The 9,637-nt window shown below is 35.2% G+C and overlaps 1 protein-coding gene across 2 annotated transcripts; it reads left to right on the top strand.

The window, feature by feature from the left end:
- The first annotated feature begins 597 nt into the window (after positions 1 to 597).
- LOC132276050 (pyruvate kinase, cytosolic isozyme-like) lies at positions 598 to 7,690 on the top strand. Of its 2 annotated transcripts, none has more exons than XM_059777300.1 (4): positions 598 to 728; positions 1,846 to 2,182; positions 5,411 to 5,872; positions 6,638 to 7,690. In XM_059777300.1, the coding sequence occupies exons 2-4, from the start codon at positions 1,925 to 1,927 to the stop codon at positions 7,448 to 7,450; spliced, it is 1,533 nt and encodes a 510-aa protein (XP_059633283.1). In that variant the 5' UTR covers positions 598 to 728; positions 1,846 to 1,924; the 3' UTR covers positions 7,451 to 7,690. The 2 variants fall into 2 exon arrangements, with proteins under 2 accessions (XP_059633283.1, XP_059633284.1); XM_059777301.1 differs by lacking the exon at positions 598 to 728 and adding an exon at positions 1,413 to 1,754.
- The last annotated feature ends 1,947 nt before the right edge of the window (positions 7,691 to 9,637 follow it).

Here is a 9,637-nt window from a genome sequence, read left to right as displayed (position 1 = left end):
TTTTTTTTTTTTTTTTTTTTTTTTTTTTTTTCAAATATCATAGATGAATCATATTCATATAATTTGTCATACATTTTGCTTTGAACTTTTTGACCCACCTTAATAACGAACTCGAAAACTTTTTGATTTACCTTTGTTTTCTGTACAAGTAGTCAGAAATGTAACTGCCATTAAATTAAAATTACAATAATAATAAAAAATGGTTGTAATTTTGATTTAACTAGTTGCAATGTCCATTAATATATGTACAGATGTTACATTTGTTTTTAAAATAAAGCTATGTTTGGCATTAGTAACAAGAAAAAAAAAAAAAAAAAAGGAAAGAAGGAAAAAGAGAAAAAAGCGTGAGGTGCTTCTCATGATTGGTCAATTAATAAAAAAAAAAAATTAATAATAATAATCATGAAAAAAAAAAAAATTATATTAATGAATTTATTACCAAACATTTTTTCATAAATTTTGTCTTCTACAAAAACTAAGCAACAAATTTGACATTAATAAATATATCATAATATTAGTTGCATATTTTATGCACACCGCTGTTGGTTGTGGAAAAGGGCATAATTCCACTTCATCGGTGGAGCCCGCTTGCAGCTGATGATCCAGTTGAAAGCTACTGCACCGGTGAGGATCATGTCATCCTGCCATACATACATTATAACGAAGAGAGAGAGGGATTATAGATTGTGGAGCAAGCTGCAGCAGCATTGAAGCAACATCTGTGTTTCGTAAGTGTATTTTGTTTAAAGTGAATCATATACTACTTCTCTTCTATTTCTTCTAATTGTAAAATTAAATCAATCAAATGATAGATTGTTTGCAAGTCTTCTTATGATTTCATCATCATCATCAAATTCTTCTTTCAATTTTGACCTGCGGATTTGTTGATGTTGTTGAAGCTACTTCTTATCTTCTAGTCTGATTATGTACAGATATGTACATTTGCATATGTAATTCTGTGATTTCGATCTTAATTATTTTTTTATTTTTACAATTTTGATCTGTGTTCAATCCACATTCTTCAACAAATTGTCAGGACACGTTCCAATTTTATATGTGAATCCAATCCTGAAATCCTTATGATCCTCCGTTGTTTGTTTCTCGGGACAAATAGAATGACAAATTACAAAATAACTAAAAAATAATAATAAATTGAAAAAAAAATTAACAAATTTTGATGGATCTTTTGTTTTGTCTGATTTTTCTTTATTTTGTTTTATTTTTCTCTACCTAACAATTTTTTATCAGTGTTTTGTTTTGTCTTCACTCTCTTGCCCTCTTTGGAGACTAAACACTTTTTTTTTGTCCCCTTTATTTTGTTTTAATTTTTCTATCTTGCTACATATATCTGTGTGTGTATATATATATTGTCTATGTGTTTTTTTTTAATTATTTTAAAAGTTCTGTAGAAGTTAATTTCTCATGGAAATAAACTAAGCCAACAAAAATATATGACAAAAATACGTGGAAGAGTTTAATAGTCTTTTGGAGTTTTGGGGCTTGATAAAAACATTAATAATCAACGACCTTATTTGGGTTCTGTTTGTTGATTGTAAAAATCCCCATGTGATGTGGATGGTCCTGTGGTTTGTAAGCTGTCTTTTGTTGTTGAATAAAAATGGCATTTTGGAAAAATAGAAAAGAAAAAAGAAAGCATTAATCAGCAACCAAATAGAGCATATGATATCACCAAAGCCTTGGCTTAAGTGGTATGTTCTTCACCTCCCCAAACAGAGAAAAGAATAGAGCATATGGTATCGTGGATTCATTAGTTGTATACTGAGTTTATTGACTGACAATCATCCATTTATGGGGTTGATTTTAATGTACATTCTACCTTTGCAGGGGAGAAGTTCTTCTGGTGTCTCTCATATTATCATCTAAAAGCATAAAGACAAGAGAGGTAGATTATTGATTGACTAAGATGGCAAACATCGATATTGAGGGGATATTGAAAGAACTTCCGAACGACGGCCGTGTCCCAAAGACGAAGATTGTGTGCACCTTGGGCCCAGCTTCTCGGTCTGTGCCAATGATTGAGAAGCTTCTAAGGGCGGGGATGAATGTGGCCAGGTTCAACTTCTCACACGGAACCCATGAATACCATCAGGAGACCTTGAACAATCTCAGAACTGCAATGCATAACACTCAAATCTTGTGTGCTGTCATGCTTGATACAAAGGTCAGATTTCAGTATTCTGTTCAACTTGGTCTTTGTTCAATTATTTCTTAATGTGCTCTCCTTATAATACTTCTATCTGTGTTTTTTTTTTTTTTTTCTTCATATTTTATTCTTTTAATATATATTTATATATATTGTATATCTGCATACACATTTACATTTTACACATTTGATGAGCACAGTTGTCACAACCAGCTGTTTGCAATTTGGGATTAGATGAACAGAATTGATAAAAACTATTTTGTTGATTATTTTTCCTTTTTGTCTTTTGTTTCAGTCAGCTGGTTGCAATTTCCTTTAAAATCAATTTGAGGATTTACTTGGAGAATAAATTAATGGGAAAACTACACATAGGTGGACTTAGGGGCCTCAAATAACAAAATCATGGACTTTTAAAGACCAATTTTTACTTAATCCACCCTTCTTCCATGTCCAGAAAGCCCTCCAGCTTTTGGTTGTTTCAATGGCCACTTACCTTTCAGAAAATCCTTCATGAGGCTTGGACATATTGACTTCTTGACTCAAAAGACACTCAAATACTCGAAAACAAAGAGAAAGTAGAACTCAATGCTTTTGGTGATGAGACTTTCTAAAAAGCTAGACACAAGTTCTACCAACACATTCCCAGGAAGATATTGACAATATTATATGACCATGTTAGATGTATGACACCACACTTTTGCAATAGAGGAGCAGAAAGTTGTGCTTATATCAAGTAAGGACGAAAAAGCTCCCAAGTCTTCACGAGAGGGTAGTAATTTTCTCATTTTGTCAAAATTTGTGAAAGATTATAAAGAAAGTAATGAGAAGTACAAGGAAGCCGCTGACACTATCGCCAAGTGAAGGTTTTCAATAAAGGTGATCTTGTGTGGATTTATTTGGAAAAAGAGTGATTTTCCTCCGATTTTAACACTTTCAAGGAGACAAAGATTGGCTTATGCCGAGTTCTTGAAAAGATCAATGATAATGCATACAGGATTGAGCTCCCTCCAAATTTTTGTGATAATAATTTTAATATCGAAAGCTTGTTGGGAAATGGTAGAGAATTGGATTTAACTCGTAGACAAGTTCGTTTTCACCTGAGAAGGAGGATGTAATGCCAAAGTTGCAGCCATATATGTGGATGCCAAGTTGTCCTAGTTGGAGACTATGAGTTGTCCTGAAATTGAGGGATGGAAGACTTCTTCTTCAACTGCTCATATTTATATTTAATAGTATCTTGTGTTTAGTAAGTTGCTTTTGATTTAAAATTTGTATGATTGTCATATTTGCACTTCTTGTTGAAGTTGCAGCTGATAAAAATTTAGTATATGGTTGTTGGAAGAAAAAAGTAAATTTTGAAATATGTTTTATATCTTCGATAAAATTATAGAGCATAACTTTTCTTCTTCTTTTCCCTCCATCTTCTCTTGGTTGCATCTTCTTGTTCTAAATTATTTTTCTTCTCTCTTATCAGCTGCAACAGAATGTCATCAATGACTATAAGGATTTAGGCCTCGTTATCTTGTAAAGAAGGCAGGGCTGTAAGGTTGGTCCATTGTGACCTGGAGGTCACAAGTTTAAAACAGAAAAAAGCCTCTCCGCATGCGGAGGTAAGGCTATGTACACCTGACCCTCCTCAGACTCTGCAATAGCGAGAGTCATTGGGCTAGCCCTCATCTTGTGTCCTTGCTAGCATGTAACTTGCTAACTTGAGGAAGTTAGATTGCATAGAATGACATTTTATCTTACCCATTTCTATCTAATATCCTTTTAACTTTTTATGGGTTATGAATTTCAAAAGCCGAGGGTGAGCCTTGGCATAAGGGTACAGTTGTTCCATTGTGACTTGAAGGTCACGAGTTTGAAACAGAAATTAGCCTCTCAACATGCGGATGTAAGGCTGCGTATCTAACCCTCCTCAGACCTTGCAATGGTAGAGGCCTTGTCCATTGGACTAGCCCTTTTATTTTATTATTATTATTATTATTATTTTTTATGAAGTTCAAGAGCTATATCAATTTTCACAGTACGGTATTCTTTGTTCTTAGAATACCTGTCTTTCTTTTCCAGTCCTTAGTAAAGCTTTCTTGGTTTTTAATTATGTTGGAGAGAGTTTTTGCCGTTGATATTGAAAGATGAGAATTATCTTATATATGTTATTAGCTTTCCCATAATTCTGGTCTATTATAATTTTGGCTTTTGTCATTAATTAAATACTGCAATTGACATGTCAGCTACATAGTTCTTAAGGTTTTGTAGAATAGAAAGTATTTTCAGGTTCCCATGTAGTGTCTTCTGGTCCATTTTATGTCGAGGATGTAAAGTAATAGAATCTCAGCAAACCTGCTTCTAAAATCTATCTTACTGTGCTTAGTTTCTGAAATGTACTCCCAAGCATCTATTAATTTAAATGAAAAAAATAAAATAAAGAACTATATCATTTTTATTTTATTGAGGATAACAATCACAGGTTGTCTTCAAAATTTTTATAGAATTATAGTACACCTCAGTTTGAAGTCTATTTGCTGTCCTTGGTTTCTGAAGTGTACTGGCAAGCAGCTTAACTACTAAAATAAAAAAAGAAATTAAAGAACTATATGTATTTTTTTGAGGAAAAGAATCACAAGTTGTCTGCCAAATGATTACCTTTGGTTTCTTGTGCGAACTTGGAGTTTTTAGCATGGTAAAATCTATTAATTCTTGGTTTGTTTTGAGCAATATGTTTCAATCAGGCTCATTGTAGGCCCAAATGTAAGAATGAAGGTTTATTTTATCGACTCTCTCTCGCTCTCTCTCTCGTTAATAAAAAAAATATTGTGGGCCACAAATTCTATATATGTCTGTGATGCTCCACAGAGTGCGTTACAGTGCTCCCTTGTGCCATTCATCTCTATGTAGGACCAATAAACTATAATCTTTGTCTAGTGCAGTTGAGTTGGATGCCATCTGATGTTAGAAAAAGCATGCTATAAAAACAAATCTCTGTTTATCCTATAGGGTAAGTTTTCTTGCTTTGACTTCTGGAAACTTCTCATTTTCCTCTGTCACTAGCATAATAAAGCAGCTAGAGATATGGATGGGCATGTGATGCATTGTTATGTATGATGTCTTCTTATCAGTTCTAAGTTCTGCTATCTCTGAGCATGACTTACCAGTTAAAACCTGTTTAAGGATTGGATTTTTTGCCAAACTTATATTACTACAAAAAGTTGAAGTGGTGTGCCATATGTACTTTTTCTATTGCAGGGACCTGAGATTCGGACTGGTTTTCTTAAGGATGAAAAACCTATTCAACTCAAGGAAGGCCAGGAGATCACTATAACCACTGATTACAGTATAAAAGGGGATGAGAAAATGATCTCCATGAGCTACAAAAAATTGGCTGTGGACTTGAAGGCTGGAAATACCATCTTGTGTGCAGATGGCACAATCACCCTAACCGTATTATCATGTGATTCAGCTTCTGGAACAGTGAGATGTCGTTGTGAGAACACTGCTACTTTGGGTGAGAGGAAGAATGTAAATCTTCCTGGTGTGGTGGTGGATCTTCCCACGCTCACACAGAAGGATAAGGAAGATATCCTGGGATGGGGTGTTCCTAACAATATTGATATGATTGCTCTCTCATTTGTGCGCAAGGGCTCTGATCTTGTTAATGTCCGCAAGGTCCTTGGGCCCCATTCCAAGCATATACTATTGATGTCAAAGGTATGCCAATCCCTTTCAGTGTTCAATTGTGCGTATGGTGGTGCATGTGTTTGTGTGAATCTATCTTGCATCTCTTTCTTTCTTTCTATTTTTTTCTTTTTCTGCGTTGCGCGCGCGGCGCGCATGTGGGCACCTTGGCCGCCTCGACACCGTTTTTTGTCGCGGCCTTTCTCATTCATCCAGACTCCGAATCAAGTGATTCTTGAGTCTAACTTCGTTAATTTTTCGTTGTCTATCCAATGGTGTGCTCGGTAGCACCCATAACTTTCTGGAAATTATCATTTTGCCCCTAGGGCTAAACTTGTCCCTTTTTAAAATGTCGCTTCCGCATTTTGTTTTCTTTTAAGTTCCGTGACTTCATGGGAAGTCATGTTTGTGTCTTAGGGATGTCCTACATCCCTCCAGACTTTGTTTTCATGGAAAATGACTATTTTGCCCTTGGGGGCACACTTGATCTATTTTCAGTCTTTTGCTTTCGTTTTCATTTTCATCGGGTTCTGTGACTTAATGGAAAGTTACTCTGGCGTCTTAGGGATGTTGTATATCCCTAGAGACTTTGTTTTCTGTTTTTGCTTCTGCATTCCAGATCCGTTATCGGATCAACTTTCGGGTCACATTGACACATCCGGGTTTGTGAAAATTCGGAATGTCACAGGCATATTTCCCTCATTTTATGCAGTTCTGAATTAATTTTTTTTTTTTTTGTTTTCAAGTGTTCAGTATCTGTTGGTCTTGTAATAACTTTTGTTTGTTGGAGCTTTTAAGGTTGAGAACCAAGAGGGAGTTATCAACTTTGATGAAATATTGCGAGAGACTGACTCATTCATGGTTGCCCGTGGTGATCTTGGGATGGAAATTCCAGTTGAGAAGATTTTCCTTGCACAGAAAATGATGATATACAAGTGCAATCTTGTTGGCAAGCCTGTGGTAACTGCTACTCAGATGCTTGAATCCATGATCAAGTCTCCCCGGCCCACCCGTGCTGAGGCAACTGATGTAGCTAATGCTGTCCTGGAAGGCACTGATTGTGTCATGCTTAGCGGGGAGAGTGCAGCTGGGGCCTATCCGGAGCTTGCTGTTAAAATCATGGCTCGAATTTGTATTGAGGCAGAATCCTCGGTTGACTATGGGGCTATCTTTAAGGGGATGATAAAGTCAACTCCACTTCCAATGAGTCCATTGGAGAGCCTTGCATCCTCAGCTGTCCGAGCAGCTAACAAGGCTAGAGCAAAACTCATTGTCGTGCTGACACGAGGTGGCACCACGGCCAAGTTACTCGCCAAGTACAGACCAGCTGTTCCAATTGTGTCAGTGGTAGTTCCAGTCCTAACAACAGACTCGTTTGATTGGGCCTGCAGTGACGAGACACCAGCAAGGCATAGCCTGATTTACAGGGGCTTGATTCCACTTCTTGCGGAAGGATCTGCAAAGGCCACTGATTCAGAGTCCACTGAGGTGATCCTGGAAGCTGCATTGAAGTCGGCAACACAGAGAGGGCTGTGCCAGCCTGGAGATTCTGTTGTAGCACTTCATCGAATTGGAGGTTCCTCAGTTATTAAGATCTGCATAGTAAAGTGAGGTAAATTATGAAGCATGCCTACACCAGCTTCCCATTGTGCTTCTGTTATCTTTATCATTCTTAAATTCACGGACTGACTGTTTGGATTCTATTATTTTTCCACTTTCCTTGAACTATGTTTCGGGAGACCTTTAGAATTGGTTGCTCATAACCATGTTTACCTTTTAAAGGTTACGAAGGATATATTTACATGCCCTGCAATCGAAATAAGAACAGATCCTCGTATTTTTAGTACAAAATCAGGTTGAACTTTAGTCCCTTTCAAGTTTTCTCCTGACACTAATAAGGACATCATGAATTTTCAAATCTTATCATCAACCTAACAAAAAAGTTTGATTCTATGAGGAAGTACTACTTATTTACTGTTTTTTTCGGCTGCTTATTATTAGTTAATTGGGTGTACTCTCATCTTATAAATTCTGAATGACGTCTTTCCTTCCTCATTCTTAAGTTCTGCTGTGTGCTTTCTAAGTGAGTTCTGTTAGTAGTGTGCTGTGTGTAAAAATAGACGGCATCTGTGCGGCTGGGGTTATTTATGTGTGCTGTAATAAATTGGAAATCAACATTGATTCTAAGTTCCAACATTCATATGGGTAGTAGGTTTACGTAGGGAGGGATAGCAAAGATTCTCATTTGTGTGTGTGTTTGTGTTACCATTTGTTTTACTTTCATTCATGGTCCTGAAATCTTCTAGCACTGTGAGAAACGCCTAATTCATAACAAGGAGAAACGCCAAACCACATAGGGTTGTCTTGGTTTGGTTGGTATCATGGTTTTTGAAAAAGAAAATGTTTCTGAGGAAATCAATCAAGGAAAAGAATTATTATAGTGTGCTTTTTATAGTGCGGTCGATATAGTTATTTGGTTCTTGGAGGTTTTCTGATATTTAAGTCTCTATACATGCATTTGGTCTCCTGTTTGGTGTACAGTTTTGCACTCGATTTGGTTTGTTTGCCTTGTCACATGTAAAGATGGGTCGTAATGTGGAAGGAAATTGAAGCTTGAGATATATATATATATATATATACATATATATTGTCAGATTCGTTGTCTATAAAGTTTGAACTTATAGAGTAAATAGCATTTATTATGGTATCAAAGTTTTGCTTCTATCATGTACCTGGGCATTCATCAGACGGTTTTGAAAACCCAATTCATGCAAGATATAATTGTCTAAGGTGGCAAGTCAATTAGTGTATAGTGTTAATTTTGTAGGGCAAGGTCAACTTGTTCCACTAAACATTGTTTCATGTTCTCAGGTGTGATGGTTTTGAAATGTGGAACATGTTTGATGAAGCTGTAGAATATATATAGATATATATATATATATATATATATAGAATGAGACCATAATGATATATTCGCAACCATTTAGCAGGTACTGGAATGATACAACATAGATGACAAAAAAAAAAAAAAATTGATATAACATAGGGTAAATTACAGAGACTTTGGCCCTTGTGCTCAATAATATCTCTATCGTTTTTTTTTTAAATAAATCCGTTGACCAAGTTTAAAAAATGACAAATTTAGCATTCTCTTGTATAAAATGTAACATAATATATTATTTTAATATAAGGATATTATTAATTTTTTATACTTAAAGTTACTTTTTAATAGTCGCGAATGAATTTTAAAAAAGTTGGCGAATGAATTTTAAAGAAGTAAAAGTAATAAATGTTTAAGGTCTACTTGTATGTAAATGGGATAAATTTTATGAAAATTTAATTCAATTTACCAATAATATATATACAAATGATATTAGATTGAAGAGTAATGTTTTCACCATACAATAGATACTCCATAAAAGATGGAGACAATATATGCATGTTATTTGATATAAATAATAATAATAAGAATAAGATGACAAAAAGTTGAAAAAAACACACTCCATTCAAAAACATGTGGTAAAACTTTTCTTTAATTTCTTGTCTTGGTTAGGGGTCCACGGAAGGACTATTACGTAGAGTGTGATGTCACTTGGTCTTTTTGGGTTGGTGCTATAATAATACAAACCAAATCAATAATTTTGAATGTGTATGGAGTTCCAAGTCTGAATTGGATTTCCCTACGAAATCGACTTGCTCAAATTGAAAGCTGCCTGCTGCCACCACGTGCTCAAAATTTGTATGGTCCACCCATTCGTACTTCATCTCTAATATTTAATTTCAAATAAATTATTATAC

The sequence above is a fragment of the Cornus florida genome, unplaced genomic scaffold, assembly GCF_030987335.1.
Source record: "Cornus florida cultivar Cherokee Brave unplaced genomic scaffold, ASM3098733v1 CherokeeBrave_3.0.0_Hap2_Chr10, whole genome shotgun sequence".
In the NCBI taxonomy this organism is placed as follows: Eukaryota; Viridiplantae; Streptophyta; class Magnoliopsida; order Cornales; family Cornaceae; genus Cornus; species Cornus florida.
The sequence above is the reverse complement of the archived record's forward strand: the minus strand, read 5'-3'. Positions and strand labels throughout refer to the sequence as shown.

What these genes read in the sequence shown, in the direction of transcription:
- LOC132276050 (XM_059777300.1), top strand. Translation starts at nt 1,925, where the DNA reads ATGGCAAACATCGATATTGAGGGGATATTGAAAGAACTTCCGAACGAC. An exon ending in CTGTCATGCTTGATACAAAG is followed by an intron (nt 2,183 to 5,410) that starts GTCAGATTTCAG and finishes TTTCTATTGCAG; the next exon opens with GGACCTGAGATTCGGACTGG. An exon ending in ATATACTATTGATGTCAAAG is followed by an intron (nt 5,873 to 6,637) that starts GTATGCCAATCC and finishes GGAGCTTTTAAG; the next exon opens with GTTGAGAACCAAGAGGGAGT.